Source organism: Pelodiscus sinensis, unplaced genomic scaffold (genome assembly GCF_049634645.1).
Source record: "Pelodiscus sinensis isolate JC-2024 unplaced genomic scaffold, ASM4963464v1 ctg42, whole genome shotgun sequence".
NCBI lineage: Eukaryota > Metazoa > Chordata > Testudines > Trionychidae > Pelodiscus > Pelodiscus sinensis.
In genome coordinates, this window is record NW_027466041.1 from 488776 (window position 1) to 515341 (window position 26566).

General features: G+C 51.7%; 1 protein-coding gene across 4 annotated transcripts in view; it reads right to left on the reverse strand.

The window, feature by feature from the left end:
* The window catches only part of LOC102454141 (tyrosine-protein phosphatase non-receptor type 11-like), a 124097-nt gene extending 105307 nt beyond the window's left edge, over positions 1 to 18790 (reverse strand). Inside the window, exon 1 of one of the 4 annotated variants that reach the window (XM_075918572.1) lies at positions 18572 to 18790. In XM_075918572.1, coding sequence (XP_075774687.1) covers positions 18572 to 18585 — 14 coding nt within the window. In that variant the 5' untranslated portion in view covers positions 18586 to 18790. The remainder of the gene's footprint in view (positions 1 to 18571) is intronic. The other 3 variants (XM_075918573.1, XM_075918570.1, XM_075918571.1) reach the window with 3 other exon arrangements.
* Between the last annotated feature and the right edge of the window lie 7776 nt (positions 18791 to 26566).

Consider the following 26566-nt stretch of genomic DNA (forward strand, 5'->3'; position numbering starts at 1 on the left):
CGGACAAGCAGGCAAAAAAGTGCCCAGACACACTGGGATCCCATGGGCGGGAGAGTGGCTTCGAGCAGCTTGGCCTTCCATCGGGGCCACACACACATAAGCACCTGGCAGTGCTGTCCCCGAGAGCAGGTGGTGCCGAGAGCGGGCAGGTATGCCCGTGTGCCATCTGTGGCACTCCTCAGTCTGTGTACGTGCATGCGCCCTTCATAGAATCATAAAACCATAGAGCTGGAAGAGACCTCAGGGAGGTCATCAAGTCCAGCCCCCTGGCCAAGGCAGGACCAACCCCAACTAAATCAACCCAACCAGGGCTCTCTCAAGTCAAGACTTGAAAACCTCTAGGGATGGAGATTCCACCCGCTCCCTAGGTAACCCATTCCAGTGCTTCACCACCCTCCTAGGGAAATAGTTTTTCCTAATATCCAACCTGGACCTCTCCCACTGTAACTTGAGACCATTGCTCCTTGTTCTGCCATCTGTCACTACTGAGAACAGCCTCTCTCCATCCTCTCTGGAACCTTCCTCCAGGAAGTTGAAGGCTGCTATCAAATCCCTCCTCACTCTTCTCTTCTGCAGACTAAACAGACCCAAATCCCTCAGTCTCTCCTCATAGGTCATGTGCTCCAGCCCCCTAATCCTTGTGGTCGCCCTCTGCTGGGCCCTCTCCAATGCGTCCACATCCTTTCTATAGTGGGGGGCCCAGAATTGGACACAATATTCCAGATGTGGCCTCACCAGAGCCGAATAAAGGGCAATAATCACTTCTCTGGATCTGCTGGCAATGCTCCTCCTAATGCAACCTAATAAGCCATTAGCCTTCTTGGCTACAAGGGCCCCCTGTTGACTCATATCCAGCTTCTCATCCACTGTAACCCCCAGGTCCTTTTCTGCAGAACTGCTACTTAGCCAGTCAGTCCCCAGCCTGTAACACTGCTTGGGATTCTTCTGTCCCAAGTGCAGGACTCTACACTTGTCCTTGTTGAACCTCATCAGATTTCTTTTGGACCAATCCTCTAATCTGTCCAGGTCACACTGCACCCTATCTCTGCCCTCCAGCGTATCTACCTCTCCCCCCAGCTTAGTGTCATCTGCAAACTTGCTGAGGGTGCAATCCATCCCCTCATCCTGGTCATTAATAAAGATGAACAAAACCGGTCCAAGAACAGATCCTTGGGGGACTCCGCTAGAAACTGACCGCCAATCTGACATCGAGCTGTCGATCACTACCCGTTGGGCCCGACAGTCTAGCCAGCTTTCTATCCATCTTACAGTCCATTTATCCAGTCCATACTCCCTTAACTTGCTGGCAAGAATATTGGGGGAGACCGTATCAAAAGCTTTGCTAAAGTCAAGGTATATCACATCCACTGACTTTCCCACGTCCACAGAGCCAGTTACCTCATCAGAGAAGCTAATCAGATTGGTCAGGCACAACTTGCCCTTCATGAATCCATGCTGACTATTCCTGATCACTTTCCTCTCTTCCAAGTGCCTCAAAATGGATTCCTTGAGGATCCCCTCCATTTTTCTTGCAGGGATTGAGGTAAGGCTGACTGGTCTGTAGTTGCCTGGATTGTCCTTCTTCCCTTTTTTGAAGATGGGCACTGCATTTGCCTTTTTCCAATCATCCGGAATTTTTCCCAATCTCCACGAGTTTTCAAACTAATGGCCAAAGGCTCTGCAATGACATTTGCCAACTCCCTCAGTACCCTCAGATGCATTAAATCCGGACCCATGGATTTGTGTGTGTTTAGCTTTTTTAAATAGTTCCTAACTTGTTCTTTCCCCACCAAGGGCTGTCCACCTCCTTCCCATACTGTGTTGCCTAGTGCATTAGTCTGGGAGCTGACCTTGTCCGTGAAGACAGAGGCAAAGAAAGCATTGAGTACTTCAGCTTCTCCCACATCATCTGTCACTAGGTTACTTCTCTCATCCAGTAAGGGCTCCACACCCTCTCTGATCACCCTCTTATTGCTAACATGCCTGTAGAAACCTTTGTTACCCTTCACATCTCTTGCTAACTGCAATTCCAATTGCGCTTTCGCCTTCCTGATAACTCCCCTGCATTCTCGAGCAATATATTTATACTCCTCCCTCGTCATCTGTCCAAGTTTCCACTTCTTGTAAGCTTCCTTTTTGTGTTTAAGCTCCCCAAGGATTTCCCCGCTAAGCCAATCTGGTCGCCTACCATACTTGCTTTTCTTGCTGCGCATCGGGATGGTTTCTTCCTGTGCCTTCAATAAGGCTTCTTTAAAATACTGCCAGCTCTCCTGGACTCCTTTCCCCTTCATGTTAGCATCCCAGGGAATCCTGCCCATCAGTTCTGAGGGAGTCAAAGTCTGCTCTTCTAGTCCAGGGTGTGTATTTTACTACTCTCTTTTCTTCCTTTGGTCAAGATCCTGAAATCTGCCATCTCATGATCACTGCTTCCCTTGTCCCCAGCCTCCTTCCAGCAGTGGCGGGAGGATGTCCCCCCGCCCCTCCAGGGTCAGAAGCGTGGGCGGCCTCCCTAGAGCCTGTGAGCAGGAGCCCGAGGGTGCACCAGGGCTGCCTCCTGGGGCTGCGCATACATCCACGTGCACAGACTGCAGCGCGATAGCCGGGCCAAGCAACCATCGCACCCCAGCCCCTCAGTACCCCCACCCCGATACTGTGTGTGTGAAAAACTAAGAGCACTCACCTTATGATCCCTCCCCAGCCTTGAAGGATGCCTGGCAGACATCCAGGCCCTTGCTGAGCACCCGGCTCCAAGGTGAGCGTGGTGACAGTGCTCGCTGTTTCCTTCTCCTCCTCCAGCTCCTCCTCGTGGGCTCGGATCCCCGGCCGGGCGTCAACGGGCATCTCCAGCCCCAAGTCCACCACCAGGAGTGGAGAATGGGCTGCACTGCCCCCAAGGATGCGGTGCAGTTCGTTAAAATAGGGGCAGGAGTGGGGTCCTGACCAAGAGCAAGAGCTGCGCTCCCTGGCGTACCCCTGCCAGAGCTCTTTAACCTTGCTCCACACCTGCTCCAGACTGCGGCGGTAGCCCCTTGTGGCCAAGCTGTTGGCCATCCAGCCGTAGACGTCCACATTCCTTCATCTGGAGTGGAGATCCTGGACGGTCTCCTCCTTGCCCCACACCTCGAGGAGCTCCAGGATCTCTGCCCCAGACCAGGACGGCGCACGCCTTTTCCTGCCCCTGGCTAGCTCCTGTGAGCCCTGGGCATACTCCCTGGGAGGGCCAGTGGGCTCTTAGGGGGCTTGTGGCTGGGACACAGTGCCCAGATGTGTGACAGTGGCAGCCACGTAGCGTCTGGACGCACTCAGGGCCGGCTTCCTTCTACAAGGCCTGTCCCTGGTGTCGGCAGCTTTAAGAGCTGCCAGGAGACTGGAATTATAGAGTTGTGATAAATGTAGATGGAGTGGCCAGCAGGGTACCTGTGTTATTTCCTGGAGGCCTCTTATCAAAATAACTCCCTCTTCTACGTCCACACACGCCTTTTTCCGAAAAAGCTTTTTCAGAAAAAGCGTTGTTCCTCGTAGAATGAGGCTTACCACCATCGGAAAAAAAGCCGTCCGTTATTTCTACTTTTTGTCAAAATAATGCTATTGCAGTGTGGACGCAAGTACTGTTTTTCCAGAACAACAGCCTGTAGCTGGTTAGGGTTCCTGGAGGGAGTCCTCTGCCTCCGGGTCAGTGGGCGGTCACAACCACTACAGCAGGTGCTAGACAAAACCCCAGTTCAGTAGCCCAAGCCCGGGTCTCAGGCGGGGCAATAACAAAGTGAGGCAAATCAGTAGCCCAGTGACCCAGGCCTTTGTTCCAGGTGGGGCGACAGGCAAACAGTTCAGCACCCAACGTCGGTTCAGGCCGGGCGACAAGCAGACCATCAGTTTGGAAGGCCTTGGTCCTAGCTCAGGGCGGGGCAGCAACAATACAGTCAGTTCAAGAGCCCTAGGTCAGGGCAGGGCAGCAAACAAATGCAGGTAAACAGTAGTAAGTAGCTTGTCTCCTCATTCAGGAGAGGTTCAGACAACTCGCCTGCAGTGGCGGAGAGGGGGAGACTACCACCCGGTAGGGGGGTGGCAGGGGGGACACAGGCCCGTCCACTCCACTGTGTCCCAGCCCAGGGCCCTAACAGCAGCAGAGTGGTCTGCTGTCAGGTCAGCAGGGATCCAGACTGCAACACGCTGACCCGAGGCACTTAACTGTCGTCAGCATTCTTTGGGCCACTTCCCTTCTCACCCTCGGTGAGTACCTGGGCTTCCGGCTTTCCGGTCTTTCGGGGGGTTGAGGGTTGTCAGGTCCAGCTAGGGTCTGGGTGGTCCAGGCCAGCCCTCGGCCCCTTGCAGGTCCAGCGGTCCCAGCCAGTCCTCAGGTGCAGGCGTTCAGGCCCATCCTCCAAGTCAAGCACCCCTGGTGGTCCGGGCCAGACCTCAGCCTCCCAGACAGGGAACACTGGGCAGACCTCTGGCCTCTCTGGAGCCTGGGCTTTTATAGTCCGGTGACTGGGCAGGGTCAGGCTCTGCCCAAAACAGCTCCCGGAGGGGCTCCTCTGCCTCCAGGTCAGTGGGTGGCCACTCCACCTCCCTACACAACCGTTATTCTGGAAAAATGCTGCAGTGTAGACGTACCCTCACTAAACAGTCCAGCCTCACCACCTACGGCATTACATTTCAGCAGACTTATTCTTAGTAGGGATGTTAGATAGCATGTAATAGGGATGTGACCGAGTAGTCAAGTACACAAATAAGCATAGGCTTATCAGTTAATCTTCTCAACTACTCGCTTTCCCTTCCCCCTTGCTGCCAGCTTTTAAGCCAGCTCCCTGCAGCACTGGCTCCTGCCCCCCCCCCGGCTGCCTCTGGAGGGGAGCAGGTGGGTCTGTGGAGACAGTTCCCCGCACCCATTGGCCCCCACCTGCCCTCCTCACCCTCCGTGCTGCTACCTCTCTATCAGAGGCAGCAGTGCCAGGGGGGTGGATGAACGGTGGACCTGATGCATATCTTATTTCAAATCTATTTTGAAATAGCTAATTCTGAAATTTGGCACGTCTACACAGCACCAAATTTTGTAATACCGTGCCCTTCTGAGACATCTCTTAACCCTTGTGGAATGAGGGTTGCCGGGATGTCGAAATAGCACGTCCGTTATTTCAAAATATTTTTCAAAATAACAGATGGCTTGTGTAGACGCGGGGTAGCCGTGCAGCGTAACAGCAGTTGAACATGGGTCAGTCGGTCCTGAGAGATAGGCGAGCGCCATTCCAAAGGGACGGGCGATGGCCTCCGTTGCCCTCAGCCGATCGAAAGGGAGTCGAGTTCAGATCCCCAAATCCGGAGTGGCAGAGATGGGTGCCGTGAGGAGTCCAGTGCGGTAACTCAAGTGATCCTGGAGAAGCCGGCGGGAGCCCTGGGGAGAGTTCTCTTTTCTTTGCGAAAGTCAGGGCACCCTGAAATGGGTTCGCCCTGAGAGAGGGGCCCGAACCTTGGAAAGCATCACGTTTCTGGCGGTGTCTGGTGAGCTCTCGCTGGCCCTTGAAAATCTGGGGGAGATGGTGTAAATCTTGCACCGGGCCATACTCATCTTTGCAGCGGGTCTTCAAGGTGAACAGCCTCTGGCATGTTGGAACTATGTAGATAAGGGAAGTCGGCAAGCCAGATCCATAACTTTGGGATAAGGATTGGCTCTATGGGCTGGATTGGTCAGGCTGGGGCGCAAAGTGGGGCTGGGCACAAGCCGCGGCTGGACGAGGCACCACCCTCTCCCGGGGGGTGGCGACTCTAGACACGAGCCAGGCCCTTCCTGTGGATTGCCCCAGCTGCGGCGAGCATCGCTTACCCCTCCCCCTCCGTGCGGACGGGGGGGCCAGTGTTCCACCTCGGCCAGCGCCTAGCAGCTGACTTAGAACTGGTGCGGACCAGGGGAATCCTACTGTTTAATTAAAACAAAGCATCGCGAAGACCCGCGGTGGGTGTTGACGCAATGTGATTTCTGCCCAGTGCCCTGAATGTCAAAGCGAAGAAATGCAATGAAGCGCGGGTAAACAGCAGGAGTAACTATGACGCTCTTCGGCTGTGTCAAGAGCATAGTTACAGGGCAGCAGTACTGAGACCTGAACCTCCTCGTGGTCACCGCTGGACAACTCTAGAGAGTTGACTAACTGCTGCAATCATTAACCCTGACCCTATTGTCACAGTACGCCGGGCCAGACAATAGTATCTAATATGGTGAAAAACAGAAAGATGGCGATACTCCCTAGTATCCGAATATGCCATGGTCATGGGCTAGAATCAACATGGCTGGAAAAGAAGACCGTACCATGGGGCTGGCGTGGCGTCCGACCCAACGAGCCCCTAGTTTAGTATCAGGCTAAAGTCTCTTCAGTGGCGACTCAGACAGAGGGCCCTGAAAATACCAAAGGTGAAGTTATTGTCCAGCGAACTTCACAGACTACAAACCCAACAATGACCATTACAACCCATGAGAAGGCACGACCAATTTTTACAAGAGTCATAACACTTTATGAATGTGTTAAATCCTGAAGGCTCCTTAACAGAACAAGGCCCGACCACCAGTGAATCTTTGTATCAAGAATATGCCAAGGTCATCAAACATCCCTGTCACTGCCACCAACCCTACCACCAACCTTGAGAATACAGTAGATCATCCTTCTGAGCAAGAAAAAGTGCCGATTGCATTGCCAAGCAATAATCCAGCATGCCCATTCTGTGAAGAACATGTCGGAAAACAAACAGCTCTGAGCACCCACCTAAAAAGATCACATGGTGGAAGAACTGTGGAATTCCAGTTCTCCTTATGTGGATTAACACAAGAAAAAGTGCACAGTATAACATGCCACATCCCCAAGTGCAAGGGGGTTACAAAACCTGAATCTAAAGGTGACCGGGCCTGTGAGAACTGCCATTCGTGCTTTGCAACCAAAAGAGGTCTCTCTCAGCGCAAGAGGATTGAACATCCTGAGGTGAGAAATACTGAACGCATCGCAGCCAGTCAACCTAAGATCAATTCGCAATGTGGAAAACACAAGAGCTGCTGGACAACAGAGGAAGAACAGCTGCTTGACGATTTTTTTTAAAAAAAATGTTCTCTGGGAGCAGAAACATCAATAAATTAATTGCTGAGTATTTAAAAACTAAAACTGCGAAAAACAGCTGACAAGCAAAGGCACATAAATCTTTAAACCAAGAAAAGCCACAAAAAGGACAATGGCTCAGACTTGGAAGATCTACAAAGCAGCAAGAACACCTATAACAGAGGGACTCAGAGCTATATACGCTCAAAGAGTAATAGAAGTCCGAAAGAGTGACTCAGACAGACCACCAACGCCACGTGCATTATGAAACCAATGTCATAAACGCCTGGGTCTCTGGAAACCAAAACATCATAGCAATGGTTGAAGAATCAGCCACAGATACTCTGTCGGCCTTTCTAATAAGAGATCCTGAACCTCAAAAAAGACACAAACAAAAAGTTAAAACCCTCAAGAAAAACAAAGGCAAGGCTTGGATGAAAAAAGGGCAATTCGCAGAGGTAACTTCAAAAGATACCAGCACCTCTTTAAGACAGATAGATGCAAACTCAGCTCAACTATATTAGATGGTACTGAGCTCCTCCAGGGTCAAATCCCACTGGCCGAAATTTATGAAACATATAAAACCAAATGGGAAACAGAAACACCCTTCGGAGGCTTGGGTCAGTTCAGATCATTTGCCATGGCCAACAATGAGGCTTTCAACATCCTCATATCAGGTAAAGAAGTAATAAAAAAACATCAAGGAGATTAATAAAACTCTGCTCCTGGCCCTTATAAAATAAGCCTCAAAGACCCGCTATGGGTGGACTCAGAGGGTGTCATGCTAGCCAAACTCTTCAACACATGGTTGATCACTGGCATAATCCCTGATGGAGTGAAAGAAGGCCACTCGCTGCTGATTCCCAAAACTATGGACACTGAGGCCCTGAAGGACCTAGGAACCTGCAGACCTCTGACCATCGGTTCCATCGTACTGAGGCTCTTCTTGAGAATCATAACAGCCAGACTGGCAAAAGCTTGCCCCTTAAATTCAAGACAAAGGAGCTTTATAGCTGCTCCAGGCTGTTCTGAAAAATCTAAAAATCTTTCACACAACTGTGAAGGAGGCCAAAAAAGAAAAGAGATCCCTCGGAGTAGTGTTCATCGACACTGCAAAGGCTTTTGACTCCATGTCCCATGACCACGTAACACGGGTACTGCAAAGAAAGAGGCTTGCATGAACATATCATTAATCTAATAAAACACTCCTATACAAACATCAACACACATATGGAAGTTGGGCAAAACCTCACTCCACCTATCAATATAAAAGTAGGGGTCAAACAGGGGAACCCCATGTTGCCTCTACTATTCAACCTGGCACTTGATCCATTAATCACTACATTAGAAAATGCAGAGAAGGGATTCTTGTGTGCATACAATCGTATAACACCACTCACTTTTGCTGATGACCTGGTCATGGTAAGCAACACATGGGAGGGTATGAACACCAACATTAGAATTTTGGAGACTTTCTGTAAACTCTCGGGATTGAGAGTACAAGCGAAAAAGTGTCATGGTTTCTATGCAAGTCCAACCTGTGATTCATATACTGTCAACAAATGTAAAGCCTGGAAAATCAACGATGATGGATTTAATTTGATTATGCCAGGTGAATCGGAAAAATACTTGGGGCTAAAGATCGACCCTTGGACTGGATACTCGAAACTGACACTGACAAACTTGACACCTGGCTCAAAAGAATCGACAAGGCTCCACTTAAACCCTGATCTCTCTCTCAGATCACACAGGCTACGTCTACACTACAGGCTTCTTGCGCAAGCCTTTTGCGCAAGAGTTTTTGCACAAAAACTTCCTGCGCAAGAGCGCATCCACACCTCAAAGCGCATCGCTTTTGAGATGCGCTTTTGTGCAAGAGAGCATCCACACTATTGGACACTCTCCCGCATATAAAGCCACCCGGAACCGGTTCTAGCCGGGCTAGAAGTCACCAGTTGCTCTTGAGTGCTGCTGCCGGAGCCCTCCAGAGACATGCGCCTCTTCAGCAAAGCAAAACTTCAGCAGTGCCTGCTGTGTTTGCCTTTTGCTTTTTTGGGGATGACACAGCTTTTTGCCTTTTGCTGTTTGCCATGGAGCCCGAGCTGCCCCGGGCATGTGACGGCCCCACACAGGCATGCTGCAGTGCTTGCAGCACGATTCCAGCAGCCTACTTATTGCAGCTGGATGTGGACACTGAACTCCTCCTCGTGTCCCTCTGCGTGGCTGCGGCTGCTCCAATCTGGCTGCTGCACCCCACCATACCCAGGGGGGTCTGGAGGCTGGAGACCAGTTCGGACTGGTGGGACCGACTGGTCATGGCGCGGTGGGACAACCAGCAGTGGCTGCACAACTTTCGCATGTGCAAGGCCACCTTCCTCGAGCTCTGTGCCTGGCTCACACCCGCCCTCCAGAGATGCGACACCCACCTGAGGCCCACTATCCCCACCCAGAAGCGCGTTGCTATTGCCCTCTGGAAGCTGGCCGCCCCAGACAGCTACCGGTCAGTGGCCAACCAGTTCGGGGTGGGGAAGTCCAGCGTTGGGGCCATCCTGATGCAGGTAAGGAGCTCGCGGGCTGCAGTCCCTGCCCTCTTTTTGCTCAAGATAAGGGGGACCCTCGGGAGAGGGGAGGATAGGGACTGTAGGGGGTGGACTGGGGGTGGGGGGAAAGGCCTGGCCCCAGGGGCTTGTGCAGTCCTGCCCTCACACAGCCCTGCTGCCAGTGGTGAGCCCTCACGGGCTCATAAGGGGTGGCTCCTGAGAGATTGGGGGCAGAGGAGGGGATGGGGATGGGCACCTCCCAAGGGCTCACGCAACCCCTCTCTCTCTGTTCTGTGTGTTTGTCTCCTTCTGCAGGTCATCTGGACCATCAATTCCCTGCTGCTGCACAGAGTCGTTCGGCTCCCAAGACCTGGAGGCAACCATGGGCGGATTTGCAGCCCTGGGGTTCCCTAGCTGCGGGGGAGCCATCGACGGCACACACATCCCCATCCAGGCCCCGGAACATCAAGCAGCTCAGTTCATTAACAGACAGGGCTACTTCTCAGTAGTCCTGCAGGTCCTGGTGGACCACCGGAGCCACTTTACAGACATTTACATGGGGTGGTCAGGCAGGGCACACGATGCCCAAGTTTTCAGGAATTCCAGCCTGTGCGCCAAGCTGGAGGCAGGCACCTTTTTCCCCCACCGGGACTTTGCACACTGGCATGTTGTGCTCACCCACTGCATAGTGGGAGATGCAGCATACCCACTCATGCCCTGGCTAATGAAGCCCTACACTGGCCACCTGCATCTGTTCAATGCCCACCTCAACCAAGCCCGAAGGCGCACTCAACCTGCATCCAGATGTCTCAAGGGATGGTTCCGCTGCCTCCTCACCCGCCTGGACGTCAGGGAGCGCAATATCCCCCAGGTGGTGGCGGCAGCGTGCTGTGCGCACCACAATATTGTGGAGCGCAAGGGGGAGGCCTTCCTCCCGGGGTGGGTGGCAGAGGCTGGCCACAAGGGCCATGCGTTTCAGCAGCCCCAGAGTGCTGCCACCTGCCAGGCCCATCAGTTGGGGTGTGCATCCGGGAGGCCCTGAGGGAGAGGTTTTCTGAGGCCCCCCAGTAATTCTCCCCAGGGCCTCCCCAACAGGGGCGTCTGCCTTTCTGCTCTCTCCCTTCCCCCTCTCACCCCCTCCCCTTGCCCCTTCCAAGACCTCCCAATAAACACACCTGTTTGGTTTGAAACAAAATGAGTCTGTTTTTATTAAAGAGAAGGGGGCGGGGGGAGAAAATCAGGACTGGGAGGGTTAGTGGGGAGGCCTGCTCTGCCACCTCAGGTGCAAAGACATGTTCGGGGTTGGGTGAGTCTGGGGACCTGAAAGGGTTGGGCAGGAGGGTCAGCTACAGCTGGGTCAGGGTTGGCGGGGCGCACATAGGCATCACTTGGGGGGGGGGGGGAAGATGGCCATGGGGAAGGGAGGGAGGAGAGGCATAGCAAGGTGGGCAGATGGATGGGCGAGGGCCATAGGAGGGGGGGGCAGGAGGGTGGCAGGCAGGAGCAGCGGAATTGGGCAGGTGTTACCCAGTGCACGACAGGATGTTGCAAATGTTGTTGCAACGCGACATCATCTCTGTCCATGTACGCTCCCGCCATTCAAGGTCTGCATTGAGCTTTCACGACAGGGTGTCATGGATGTTGTGCATGATGCCAACATGTTGCTGCATGAGCTCCTCCCCAGGCCTGGCCCGTGTGTGGCTCCCCCGGACTCTGGCAAGTGGCTGCGGCAGTGGTGTGGCTGGGCCCTCCATCCCGGCTGTGGAGAACACAGAAATGGGAGAGGCCGTCAGTCCTCCCTGCACACACATTCCCTGAGGCCGTGCCCTCCTGTGAGACTGGCAATCGCACCAGTCCGCAGGAAAGGGATGTCCTGGGTGCAAGGCCATGTGTGGCCTGTACAGCACGCCCTGTGTCACAGGGGCCCTGAGGTGGCCAGAGGACTGTGCTGCACTCTCCCCCCCCCCCCCCCCCCCCCCCCCCCAAAAACAAAACAAAAACAAAACCACACACACACACAGCCAGGCAAGGGAAGTGTCCGGCCACAGTGCATCCCCTCGTGGGCGGCCTGCCCTTCCCTGGAGGGTGCACACACAGCTGTGGCTCTCTGGGCTATCATTGGGAGCGGCTGCTGCCTCTCACGTGCAGGCATGCCCATGTGCTCCGTGCTGCACTCCGGGGTGTGTGGGGGGGGTGTGCTTGCGCCCTTGCGGCTAGCCTGCTTGCAGCTGGCTGCGCCCCCTCCCCTCTGGGGGCAGGACTTGTGTGGCCACATGTGAGGCTGGCAGCAGGCTCCCGGGCACATTGAGGGGCTGGCTGCTGTGGCCGTGTGCCGCACCCTCCCACTGCACGTGGTTGCACATGCCCAGACTGCAGCAGCATGTGTTGGCCTAGCAACCCGCACAACACTGTGCCCCCCACCCCCTGTGCGGCCACCTCCCCCGCTCTGTGTGTGTACCCATGTACCTGAAGATCCCTCCCAAGTCTCCTTGGAGATCTGGGAGATGTCCAGGCTGGCAGGGACTGGCTCCAGGGACAGGGTGACAGTCCCGCTGTCCTGGTCGTCATCGTCCTCCTCCTCCACTGGGGGCTGGACCCGCCCCTACGTATCATCCAGGTTGGGGATAGGCTCCGGGTGCTGGACTACCGGCTGCTCCAACCCTGAGTCCACCATGATAGAGGGGGAAGGGGGAAGAGAGAGAGAGAGAGAGAGAGAGAGAGAGAGAGAGAGTGTGTGTGTGTGTCTCTCTCTCCCTCTCCCTCCCCCTCCCCCCTCCCTCCCTCCCTCCCTCTCCCTCTCCCTCTCCCTCTCTCCCTCCCTCCCTGATGTGGTGGAGCTCCCTATAGTAGGGGCAGGTGTGGGGTCCTTCCCGAGCGCCCCCTCCACTCCCTGGCCTTTACGTACCCCTAACGGAGCTCCTTCACCTTTGCCTGGATTTGCTCCATGGTCTGGGCAGAGTGACCTCGCTCCACCAGGGATACGGCCATGCGGGAGTAGATCTCTGCATTCCTCCTCTTGGCCCGGGGGTCCTGCAGGAACTCCTCCTCTCCTCACAACTCAAGGAGGGTGGCGATTTCTGGGCCATTCCAGGTGGGGGCACACCTTTTGGTCCCCCTGGGGGGGGGGTCCTATGACCGCTGTAGCTGGTCCCTGGAAGGGCCGGGGGGGTCTCGGGGAGCTTGGTGGGAGGCCATTTGTGGCTGAAGCAGAGCAGCGTGGTGAAGGCACCTGCTCTGGGCAAACTTCTAGCCACAAGGCTTGTGCAGGGTGCCTGCGGCTTTAAAGGCGGCCAGCAGACAGGAACAATAGAGTTCTGATTGACTTGGCCAAAGTAGCCAAGAGGCCACCATTTTTTTCGCTGGAGGCCAATTATTGCGCAAAAAACCCTGTTGAGCATCCACGCTTGCCTTTTTGCGCAAGAGCTATAGCGCAAAAAGGAGTTATGCCTCGTAGAAGGATGTTTACCTACACTGCAGAAAGCCCTCTGTTCTGCCATTGTACTGTCAATTTACTTGCGCAAAAGCACGCTTGAAGTGTGGACGCTCCACAGGTTTTTGCACAAAACTGGCCATTTCTGCGCAAAAACCTTGTAGTGTAGACATGGCCACAATGAGCAAAGAAAGTATACTTTCTTCCCTTGATGAAAATATCAGAAGAGCCGTTAAGCAGTGGCTCCACCTGCCAAACAACACCTTCAATAATTTCACATATACAAGCTCCAGAGATGGGGGTCTTGGTGTTGCAAGACTTACTAGCCTTATTCCATCTATACAAGCAAGAAGGCTACATAGAATTGTGCACTTGGATGACAACATAATCAAACATATTGCACTAAATAGCAATATAGAAAAAGAATATCAGTGCTACTGGAAGAGCGCAGGCGGACAACCAGATGAAATTCCAAAGATCACTGATCCCGTATTGATGGACTACATACTCCCACACATACAGGAAATTGTAAATGAATGGGAGAAACCAGCCCCCAAAATAAGATATCCCAAGCCTTGCAATAGGTGAAACAATGAATTTAATGAATGGAGCAAGTTGCAATGTCAAGGTAGTGGCATTGAACACTTTCAAAACGATACAATCAGTAATCACTAGCTACAGTTTCATGGTGCCTTCACTGAACGTCACTTCCTAACAGCACTTAAACTGCGTTCTAATGTTTACTCAACGAGAGAATACCTGGGTTAAGGTAAGAACAATGCAAATGTCAGCTGCAGACACTGTTCTCCACTGTATGAATCGCTATCACATATCTTGGGACAATGCCCAGCAGTCCAAGGTGCTCGCATACGCCATCACAAGCTATACGAAATCTTAAAACGGGAAGCAAAGAATCAAGAATAGATCGTATATACCGAGCCTCATCTATTCGCAAACAATCAGGAGTTAAGAAAACCAGACCTCACTTTTGTAAAAAATGGAACAGCACTGGTTGTGGATGTCACAGTCCGATTTGAATACAAATCGGATGTCCTGGAAAAAGCTGCCTACTACAAGCCTTTGACCAACCAAATAATGGGACTCACCAGAGCCAAAATAATAGAGTACTTTGGCTTTCCATGCGGAGCACGAGGAAAAAGGCACCAAAACAACAGAAAAGTACTCTCAGCCCTGGGCACACCCACAAACGAGCATACAAAGATTGCCAGACTATTCAGCCAACGGACCCTACTATACTCGGTTGATATAATACACACTTTTGCCAATCTTGGAAAACAGAATAAACCTGTTACATCTCCATGAGGTCCTGTCCCTCATATGCTTACCACCCTTTTAATTCTTTTTCTTATCCCAACTATCTACCCACCCTCATCTCATGGGAATCTTGTAATAATTAAAAATGTTCATGACCACTCACTGGACTTGACTTGGTTGGACGGGCCACCAGGAGTGTGCAGGCACTCCAAATAACCTGAAAAAGAAACCCCTGGGGGTTTAAAAAAAAATAGCCAAATGCCTTGTCATCTAATTAGTGACACGCATGAATGGATGAACGAGATTCCCACTGTCCCTACCTACTATCTAGCAAAACCACAGCCAAAGGAACGGGCTTGGCAGAATCAGCGGGGAAAGACGACCCTGTTGAACTTGACTCTAGTCTGGCACTGTGAAGAGACATGAGAGGTGTAGGCCTCCGGTGAAATACCACTACTCTTATTGTTTTTTTCCCACTTACCCGGTGAGACCCGGGGGGGGGGGGGGGGGGGGGGGGGGGGGGCAAGCCCCGAGGGGCTTCACTTCTGTCTCCAAGCACCTGGCGCATGCCGAGCACGACCCGCTCTGGGGACAGCGTCAGGTGGAGAGTTTGACTGGAGTATTCTGTCCAGTTCTGGGCCCCCCACTATAGAAAGGACGCGGACACATTGGAGAGGGTCCAGCGGAGGGCGACCACAGTGATTAGGGGGCTGGAGCGCATGACCTATGAGGAGAGGCTGAGGGATTTGGGTTTGTTTAGTCAGCAGAAGAGAAGAGTGAGGGGGTGATTTGATAGCAGCCTTCAACTTCCTGAAGGGAGGTTCCAAAGAGGACGGAGAAAGGCTGTTCACAGTAGTGATGGATGGCAGAACAAGGAGCAATGGTCTCAAGTTACAGTGGGGGAGGTCTAGGTTGGATAGTTTTTCCTAATATTTCCCTAGGAGGGTGGGGAAGTACTGGAATGGGTTACCTCAGGAGGTGGTGGAATCTCCATCCCTAGAGGTTTTTAAGTCTCGGCTTGACAAAGCCCTGGCCGGGTTGATTTAGTTGGGATTGGTCCTGCCTTGGGCAGGGGGCTAGACTCGATGACCTCCTGAGGTCTCTTCCAGCTCTAGGATTCTATGAGTTGTTGCAATAGTAATCCTGCTCAGTACGAGAAGAACCACAGGTTCAGACAGTGTATGTGCTCGGCTGAGGAGCCAATGGGGCGAAGCTACCATCTGTGGGATTATGACTGAACGCCTCTGAGTCAGATTTCCCCCTAAACTTAATGGTACAGCAGCACCATGGAGCCTCGGTTGGCCCCAGATAGCCACTGCCCCACCCCCCAGCGGGGGTGGGGGTAGGGCTTGGTGAAGAGAGCCACTCACGTTGGGACCGGAGTGTGGACAGAAGGGAGCCGCCTCTCACCCGTTGCGCACTGCATGTTTGTGGGGAACCCGGTGCTAAATCATTCGTAGACTACCTGATTCTGGGTCAGGGTTTCGTGCATAGCAGAGCAGCTACCTCGCTGCGATCTATTGAAAGTCAGCCTTCGACACAAGACTTTGTCTCTTCTCTCCCGAGGCGGGCGGGGCGATTCTCGCGGGAGGGTCCCGCTGCCGGAGGAGCAGGAGGGCAGGGCGGCCCTCTTCTAAGCTGAGGGTTGACCTGGTGGCCGCTGCTGGGGACAGCGGACGGGTGGCGGGGGCTTAGCCCAGGAAAGGTAGGGCCCTCTCTTCTCCGAGCACCCGGATTTACCTGGGGGCCACCGGGTAAAGGGGCCAACCCGCAACGTGGGGGGGGGGGGGGGGTGTTCCATCCACCTCCTCTGCTCTGCTCTCCCAGTACCAGGGATGACCCGGTGGCCCCTTTTGCTTTCGAGCCGCCAGGTCAACCCTTCAGAGCTTTGTGGGTTGACCTGGTGGCCGGACTGCTCTCGGGCCTGTTTGCCTCCCCGCAAGCAAAAAAATGTTTAAACACCAGGTCAACCCCTGGGGGCGGGGGGGGTGGCGGAGGGAGGGGAAGGTGCAGGTAAACCAATAAGATTCAATGGGAGGTTCACCTGGGGTCCCCATTGTGCTTCTGACAGCAGGTCAACCCCCATAGGAACAAATGAGAGGTTTACCCAGTGTCTCCTTTGCTTGGTGGCGAACAGGTCAACCACTGGGGGGGGGGGGGGGCCCTCTCCCCTCCCCCCAAGTCCGCCCGGGGCACCAGGTAAACCCACAACAGGATTCAATGGGAGGTTGACACAGCAGCCAGTGGGGGGAGGGCCACATGCCTCGAGCCTCTCTCCTGCTCTATGTGGTGCTCACAGAATGGATGCCATATTAGAACATATTTGAAAGTTTGTTATGGAATCATATAAGAGATTATCAAAGGAGTATCTTTCTTCCTGTAGCTCACTAAAGCTGGGGTGAGAGAGACCAAAAAAGGTACATCTGGGAAAACAACCAAGTTTTTGCACGTTGTAACTTCTGTTCTAATGTAACTGGTTCTCCTGCTCTCTCATCCTTGTATTTTTCGCTTTGAGTAGGAAGATGCATTTGTCAACCACCCCAAACAGAAAGAAATTGAGGTGTTAGTGATCTATGATAAATGGTTCCGGACCGGTGATCAGGATTACTTCATTTGGCGTATTGCCACCATATTTGCGCTTTTGAACCATAGTGGCCTTTCCAACATCCTTTCCAACACTGGGAGAGCAGAGAGGATTGCATAGGCACATACAGGAGTAACATAAACCCTAGGGTACGTCTAGACTACAGGGTTTTGTCGACAGAAGTTTTGTTGACAGATACTATCGACAAAGCTTCTGTCAACAAAGAGCGTCTAGACTGCATCCAGTTCTGTTGACAAAGCAAGCTGCTTTGTTGACATAACAGTGTGGACGCAAAGGACAGTGTAGATGCAATAATGCCTTCTATCGACAGAACTCTGTCAACAAAAGGAGTTATTCCTCGTAGGTAAACCTCATTCTATGTCAACAAAACTGCTGAGTTTTGTCAACGTTATGTTGACATAACTCAAAGGCAGTGTGGACACAGGTATAGTTGTCGACAGAAGTCCACTTTTGTTGACAAAACCCTGTAGTCTAGACACACCCCTAGAGAGGATTTTAGCTTACATTTCCTTTCATGGGAATGGAATGCATTTTAGATTCTTTTTACTTTCCTTTTCTAGCTCTGTTCTACATAGACATAGAAGTTACTCCTAACATAAAACTGACCAAGAGCCTATAATACAATCAAAAACATTGCACAGAAACATATTCTAATTGTGCTCACAGTGAGAACCAATGGTTTAATGTTCCACCATTTAATGTTCCTCTCAGACAGGGGCCATGTCACTAAGAATTTAGTTATTTTGTTTTGGGGGGGTTTTTTGCTTCTCACTTGTGTGTGGGTGTGGCCCCCAACTGACTTTTCTGTGGGTCAGCAGGCCCCCAACCCAAAAAAGTATCCCTGCCCCTGCTTTAAGGTGCCACAGGACAACTTGCTGTTTTTAAAAAGTAAACATATAGTGTAAAGCAAATCAGATTTTTAAAAATACCGTCAGCTTTCATAATCACAGGAACTTAAATAGAGGTAAAAAAATTAAGTATTTCTCTCTTGATAGTGGTCCTTGAATTCAATTACTGTGATAAGATTAAGAGGGGTAGCCGAGTTAGTCTGTAACAGGAAAAGCTTAAAAAACAACAAATAGATAAGATTACCAGCCCAAAAAGAGTAGATAAAATAAAGGGAAAAGTGTACTTACAAAGGATAAACGAGAGCCTTTTACAAAGCAAAAGTTACATGGAGAAAGACACGCATCCGCGGTAAACTGAAATTTGATTACGTTTTTCCATTCTAAACCTAGCCACGTTGCAGGTGTTTGGAAGGAGATTGCAGGCTGCTAAGCAACAGGCGTAGCCCCCTAACGCATCAGCTCGCACGCAATAACGGTCAAAGCTAAATCAGGTTTTAATTCCCGAAGCCGCACACCCCCCCTAAGGCCTCTGTTGCTTATGCCCACTGCACCCCCCCGCCGCCGCCCCGCCTCCAGCACGAACCCTCCGTGCCCTGGCGGACCAAGCGGCCAGGATCCTGGGACCCGGGATAAATTAAACTGTGATGTGACAAGGGCTAACACCGGCCTACCCCCAAGGAACACGAGGGAGGTGCCACCCTCTCATTAACCGCAGAAGAGGGGGAGCTCGCCCTGCCCCGAGGGAATCTATACCGCCCCCCGCCGGGGCCTTTGCTCCAGATGGGGCCCCATCCCACCTCCGCGATGTCATCTTCGTCTGCAGCTGACCGTCCTCCCAAGGCTCGGCCTCTCACAAGAGGGACGCGACCTGCGGGAAGCGTGAAAAATAGGTACAGCTAAGCCGCGGAGACACAGAACCCCAGCGCAGCGTGGCCGACGTCATCTGTCTGAGACAGGCCCGTCTTCCACGAGTGGGGGCAGGGCGCTGTCTGGTGCCTCGCGAGCTCCACACGCAGCACCCGCTCACCGGCAGCCTGCAAGTCTGGGCTGCATATAGCTCAGAAGCTCTGCAGGCCTGAGGGATCTGCATGCAATGATGGCTGGATGTTTTAGAGCAGCTCTGCATGCACTGCTAGGCGCCTCTTCTGAAAAAAATCGATGCATGCACAGGATCAAATTTTAAATGTCTCGTAACATGGTTGTACTTAAAGTAACACTTTTTCTCGAAATCTTTTACAAACATGATCTGAAGTGATACTGCGAACTTGATTTTAATTACTTTTTAAAAATTAATTTGCTGACATTCTTTGTAAACCATATTTAAAAAAAAACTTCCAAAATTTCAGAGGGGTAGCTGTGTTAGTCTGTAACTGATTTATTTATTTTTTTAAAAAGAATAGTCCTGGAGCACCTTAGAGACTACCAAAGCATGTAGATGGTATCATGAGCTTTCGTGGGCACCAACCCACTTCTTCAGATGACTGGAGTAAGAGGTCCAGAAGTTCAAATAAAAAGCAGAAAAAGGGGACGGGAAGGGAAAGAGAAGGAGGGTGGAAAAAAACCTTGTCAATTAGAGTCAGGACCGGACAGAGGCATGGGCGAGCCAGGCAGCTGCCCAGGGCGCCAACAGATGGGGGGAGCCTGATGGCAGCTGTAAGGGGTGCGCGGCATCCCTTATAGCTGCCATCAGGCACCACGTGCCTGGCTCCCGCAGCACCAGCCCGCCCACATCCCTGCAGCACCAGCCAGCAACACCCTTCCCCCCACAGCCGCAGGGCCTTATGCAGCCCGGCGCACAAGCCAGCAGCAACAACCAGGCCGGATTGGGCTGCGCTTGCACCATGCGCCCTAGGGGTGGGCCCGAGCTGCGCGCCAGCAGCTGTAGCCGGGCCGCGGCTGTAGTCGGGCCGTGCATGCACCGTGCCCCCGGGAGTGGTGCCACACACCCGTGCCCAGGGCGCCAGAATACCTCAGGCCGGCCCTGATTAGAGTATACATGCTAAATGAGGTTAATAGTGTGGGCTGTATCAGGCACTTACAGCCCACTTTATTAGCTTCATTTAGTACCAGCACAAACAAGTTTTTTCTTCTTCTCTTTCCCTCCCCATCCCCTTTTTTCTGCTATTTCTTTCTACCTCTGGGCGAGGGATGTCAAATTTCAACTAATCAAGTAGTAGATGAATTTTCCATTGACTACTCGATTAGTTGATGGGTGGGGGGGGGGGAGAGGGTGCTCGCTATCCCAGCTGCATCCCAGTCCCTGCTCACCTCATCTCTAACTGCTGTGCCTCTTCTTCCCCTGCCGCCCCCCCTGGAGATGGTGCTGTGAGGGAACCGGCTTTGAAGCCGGCTCCCCCAGTACCAGCTCCTCCTCCCCCACCCTTGTTGCCTCCAATACAGAGGCGGGGGGGGGGGAGCGACTAGTAAAGTAGTGACTCAACTACCCGAAAAGCCTAGGCTTATCAGGTATTCAACTAGTCACTTACATCCCTGCTCTGGACCCCTTGTTCCATTCAGCTGAAGAATTGGGTTGTTTCCACCAAAGCTCATGACATTATCTACATTTTATGTTAGTCTCTAAGGCTGTGTCTAGACTACATGCCTCTGTCGGCAGAGGCATGTAGATTAGACACATAGGCAAAGGCAAATGAAGCCGCAATTTAAATGATCGCGGCTTCATTTACATTTACATGGCTGCCACGCTGAGCCGACAAACAGCTGATCAGCTGTTTGTCGGCTTGCGCGCTAGTCTGGATGCTCCCCTGTCGACAAAGCCCTTTGTCGGCAGCCCCGTTATTCCTCGTGGGATGAGGTTTACCGGGGCTGCCGACAAAGGGCTTTGATGTCGACAGGGGGAACGTCCATACTAGCACACGAGCCGACAAACAGCTGATCAGCTGTTTGTCGGCTCAGCGCGGCAGCCATGTAAATTTAAATGATCGCGGCTTCATTTACATCGCGGCTTCATTTGCCTTTGCCAAAAAACAAATCTACATGCCTCTGCTGACAGAGGCACGTAGTTTAGACGTACCCTAAGGGTACGTCTACACTTGCTCCCTAGTTCGAGCTAGGGATGCAAATGTAGGCAACCGAAATTACTAATGAAGCAGGGATTTAAATATCCCACACTTCATTAGCATGATCTCACCCACACGTTACTCCGCTCAACAGCTGATTCGAACCAGGCAGTGCGCGCCAGGACGCGTTAGTTCGAGCCAAAGCCCTTGGTTCAAACTAACGTGACTCATTTTTTGAGGAGTAACGTTAGTTCAAATGAAGGGGTTTGGTTCAAACTAACGCATCCCAGAGCGTACTTCCTGGTTCAAATCAGCTGTTGAGCGGAGTAATGCGTGGGCGAGATCATACTAATGAAGCATGGGATATTTAAATCCCCACTTCATTAGCAATTTTGGTCGCCTACATTTGCATCCCTAGCTCGAACTAGGGAGCAAGTGTAGATGTACCCTAAGGCAGGGGTGGGCAAGAGAGCCTCTTCAGGCTGGATCCAGCCTGCCAAGCAGGTTGATCTGGCCCATGGATGCCCTGCTGCTCCCTCACCCCCAGGCCAATCAAGGCCTAGGGATGGGAGAGCGTGGCACCTAGAGTGAACAGCTGGCAGTTTTCTCTGGGTGCCAGGAAGCAAAGACTTCACGCACTCCCCCCACCCCCAGGCCAATAAGGGTCTGTGGGCAGGGGAGCACAGAAGTGTCTTGGCCCTGCCCCTTCCACCTGAGGCCCCACCCCTTCTGGGGCAGCCTGGGGTCACCTCAAAAATTTGTGAAGGGCCCCCCCAAAAAAAATTATTGCCCATCCCTGCTCTAAGGTGCTGCAGGACCATTTGTTGTTTCTTAAGCTCTTCCAAGTCATTGTACTTGCATGAGAGGGGAACCAAAACTAACCATCAACAAAAGACCCAGTTTACTACTTTCAAATTGGTCCCCAAAACAAACTTAAATTTTTTCTGATCTCTTTCATTGATAGTTAGGGATTACACATAAGAGTAGGTACAATTTGTCTGCAATTGTGTTTCAGTCAATGGTGTCACCCCAAGTAACCTTTATACAATTCTGTGAAATAGCTATTAAACATAAAACTATGGCTTAGACATGTGTAGGTAACAACCACATACCTTCTTCTCCATCCCCCAGCCAAAATCCACTCAGGCCTCCTCGGGACCAACTCCCACTATCCCGTTCTGTAACTAGAGAGCGAGAGTCCTCTCTCTGACCCAGATCTTGACACTCCCTCACTCTGTAACAAAAGACAGGACAATGTAGCACTTTCAAGACTAACAAGATGGTTTATTAGATGATGAGCTTTCTTGGGCCAGACCCACTTCCTCAGATCAAATTGTGGAAGAAAATTGGCACGACCATATATACCAAAGGATACAATTAAAAAAAAAGTGAACACATAAAATTGACAAATCAGATTTCCCCCTCACCCCTCCTCTGTTCTAAAATCTGATTTGTCTATTTTATGTGTGTTCACTTTTTTTTTTTAAATTGTATCCCTTTGGTATATATGGTCATGCCAATTTTCTTCCACATAGTCCTGTCTTTTGTTTCAGCAAGACTAGACTAACACGGCTACATCTCTATTACTATTCCTCACTCCGTAGTGAGACCTATGGCAACCAGCAACCCTACAGACTACATCTCCCAGCGTGCCCCCGGAGTGTACGGGCTGATGACAGACGCTGGACTCGCTTTAGAGCTGGGTTCCCAGATGTTGTTCCCTTTCTCTTCTAGGAAGGTAAGAATGGTGGAGTGGTAGCTTTTGTTGCTGGGGAGCAGCCCCTATCATCCGCCGCCATCTACCCTGAGGAGGTTCTGCAGGGCCGGCGAGGTGGCTCTCTGGGACCCGGATGCATGTCAAGGGGCATGTATGTGCGGGAGCCCTGGTGTCTCCAGGGAGTGTAGGCTGCGGATGGCCCGCTCTGGTGACTGTGTGGCTGGGGAGCCGGCAGCCACCACAACAGATTGAATAGTACCTCGGGTGGTGGGGGGGGAGGGTTTATCATAGGAGCCCCTTTTCGTGAGTGGTGACCAGATGCGGCTGGAGCAGAGGCAAGTCAACAGTCATTTGGTTGGAAGCTTAAGATCAAGAACACATATTCCTGCGCCTCCAGAAATATAATCTATGCTATCATGTGCCGAAAGTGTCCGTCTGCTATGTACATTGGACAAACGTCTCAGACACTTCGCCAAAGGATTAATGCCCACAAAACAGATATCAGACAAGATCACAAAGAGAAAACAGTTTCTTGCCATTTTAACCAGAAAGGACACTCTCCCAATGACTTCACCACCTGCATTCTGCTACAAAGACCTTTTACATCTGCACTTGAAAGGGAATCCTCTGAACTGTCATTCATGTTAAAATTCGACACTTTCCGGGGGGGGGGGGGGGGCGGCGGATTGAATAAAGACCCCCAACTATCTTACCCATTACCAGGATAGCTTCCCCAATTATCACCTCTAATACCATTAGCTCACAGACATCCCACTCTCCCCACCTCTAATATCAATTCACAGACACTTACCTACCTTCCTTCCTTCCCCCCCCCATCCCCCTTCTGTTCTGCAATGTGATTTGTCCTTTTCATATTTGTTCATTTTTTTTAATTGTACCCTTTGGTATATATGGTTGTGACTATTTTCTTCCACTATTTGATCTGAGGAAGTGGGTCTGGCCCACGAAAGCTCATCATATAATAAACCATCTTGTTAGTCTTTAAAGTGCTACATAGTCCTGTTTTTTGCTTCAGCTGCACCAGACTAACACGGCTACATTTCTATTACTGTTAGTACATGGAATTTATTACATAGGTGGCCTTGTGTTATGAGACAAGTGCAATGGATAGGGTGGCCTGTGCATCTTGATTATGTTCCATATAGTTTAGGTAGCTTTGATGCAAAAGATAGAACATTAAATAACTGAATGGTGTCCAGACTAGAGATGTTAAATGTCGGTTAACTGAATAGTCACGTAACCTCATGAATTCTTATGGGTTAACTGACAATTCTATAGTCTCTGGGGGCAGGGCTGGCAGCCAGTGCACCTCTCTCCCAAGGAGCCCCCTGCCTCTCTGTGCTGCTACCTCTGTGTCAGTCAACAGCACGGGGTGCCAGGCGGGAGCTGGTCTGCACGGAGAGCCAGTTTAAAAAGCAGCTCCTCTCATGGACCAGCTGCCTGTCACCCTGTGCTGTTGCCTCTGATAAAGAGGCAACAGCGTGGGGTGGCAGCAGCCCTTGTCTAGGGGGATGAGTTCTTGGATCCACTGGAACTGAGCTGGGCTGACTGCCTGCCGGGCTCATCATACACTTTAAATGCAGAGCCACTGCAGGGGTAGGTCCCGGACTTTTTGCAAGCCAGGACCGAGCCAGGCTGTGGGTCAGCCTGCTAAAAAGTTTCTTGGCGGGGGTAGAAATCCATGTAGTCTATAGCATTGACCTATAAAGTCTTGCTAATTAGTTAATCAACTATTATTACATCCCTAGTCCAGTCCACTGTAGAAACCTGATGGGTTTTTAAAGTATCTATCAGTATAGAATCATACAATACTACAACTGGAAGGGACCTTGAGAAATTATCAAGTCCAGTCTGAGATGGGGTGAGGCAACCCTGTCACTCCCGTGCGCGGGGAGGTGTGGACTCCAGCAGCAGGGCAGGAGGCTCAGCCTGGCCGGCGCATGGTGCAAGCCGGGAGACGGGCGGTCATCTCTGCGAGCCGGGGACGCCCGCTGACGTCAGCGGCGCGCTCACGGCAAGGTGGGCGGGGCACCGGAAGTGGGAGGGGGTGAAATGGACCCGGCCAGGGATAAGGGGGAGGACGGACTGGGCAAGGGGGAGAGCGGAGGACGGGAGAAACGGGAAAGGGAAGGAGGAAGAAGAGGAGCCGGACGGCAAGGGGACAGAGGAGGTAATCCCCCACCCGCCTTAGGTGCGGGGAGGGGATGCTCAGCCAGACCTGCCGGCGGGGTAGGAGCTGACCCAGGGAGGGTTGTGGAACCCGTGAGCAGGCGTGTTTAGGGGCAAGCCCCCACCTGCTACCATCAGGAGCCCCAGCTCCTGGTGTCAGGGCCCTGGGTCGGGGTCCGGAGGGAGGGAGGGCCCGGACCCCCCACCCCGCTGCCAGGGCGACTTCCTTGTATCCTGTGTAGCAGGGCGCTCATTATATCCCGGCATGGGGTACTTGTGACAGAGTCCCCTGCCCTCACAGCAGGACCAAGCACTGTCCAGAGTAGACCATCCCTGATAGATGTCTAGCACAGTGTTTCTCGACCTCTTTTATAAAGTACGCCCTTTTTTAAAATATATATATATATATTAAGTACCCCCAGTACCTACAGTTTTCAGACAAAATTTTTGTTTAAATCATTGCAACACATTTGTCTAAAATACAATCATAGCGGGGCAGGTGCTTAAATTTTTGGGTGTAAAAAGTACAAAAATAATAAAATGCTGTAAAACTTAAAAATTCAGTTTTCTCCAAATTTCAGTTGTATTCACATGCCCCCACCCAGACGTCTCTCAAGTACCCCTAAGTGTACTCGTACCACTGGCTGACAAACACTGGTCTAGCAAACCTACTATTAAATATCTCCAGAGATGGAAATTCCACAACCTCCCTAGGCACCTTATTCCAGTGTTTAACCACCCACACAGGTAGGAAGTTTTTCCTAATGTCCAAACTAAACCTCCCTTGCAACAGTTTAAGCCCCTTGCTTCTTGTTCTATCCTCAGAGGCCAAGGAGAACAATTTTTTTCCCTCCTCCATGTAACACCCTTTTAGATACTTGAAAACCACTATCATGTCCCCTCTCAGTCTTCTCTTTTACAAGCTAAACAAGCCCAATTCTTTCAGTCTTCCCTCACAGCTCATGTGCTCTAGACCTTTAATCATTCTTGTTGCTCTTCTGTGGACCTTCTCCAATTTCTCCACATCTTTCTTGAAATGCAGTGCCCAGAACTGGACACAATACTCCAACTGAGGCCTAATCAGCGCAGAGTAGAGCGGAAGAATGACTTCTCGTGTCTTGCTCACAACACACCTGTTAATGCATCCCAGAATCATGTTTGCTTTTTTTGCCACAGCATCACACTGCTGACTCGTACGTAGCTTGTGGTCCACTATAACCCCTAGATCCCTTTCTGCCGTCCTCCTTCCTAGACAGTCGCTTCCCATTCTGTGTGTGTGAAACTGATTGTTCCTTCTTAAGTGGAGCACTTTGCATTTGTCTTTATTAAACTTCATCCTGTTTACCTCAGACCATTTCTCCAGTTTGTCCAGGTCATTTTGAATTATGACCCTATTCTCCAGAGGAGTCGCAACCCCTCCCAGCTTAGTATCATCTCCAAGCGTACTCTCTGTTAATATCTAAATTGCTGATGAAGATATTGAACAGAGCCGGTCCCAAAACAGACCCCTGCGGAACCCCATGTTATGCCCTTCCAACATGAGTGTGAACCATTAATAACTACTCTGAGGGTATGTCTACACTAGCCCCCTAGTTCGAACTAGGGAGGCTAATGTAGGCATTCGAACTTGCAAATGAAGCCCGGGATTTAAATATCCTGGGCTTCATTTGCATGTTCCGGGGCAGGCGCCATTTTTAAATCCCCTTAGTTCAAACTGACTGCCTGCAGCTACACGCGACAGCGAGAAGCTAATCCGAACTAAGTCCTTAGTTCGGATTAACTAACTTCTCACTCGCACGTTACTTCGCTCAACAGCTGATTTGAACCAGGAAGTGCACTCCGGGACACGTTAGTTCGAATCAAATCCC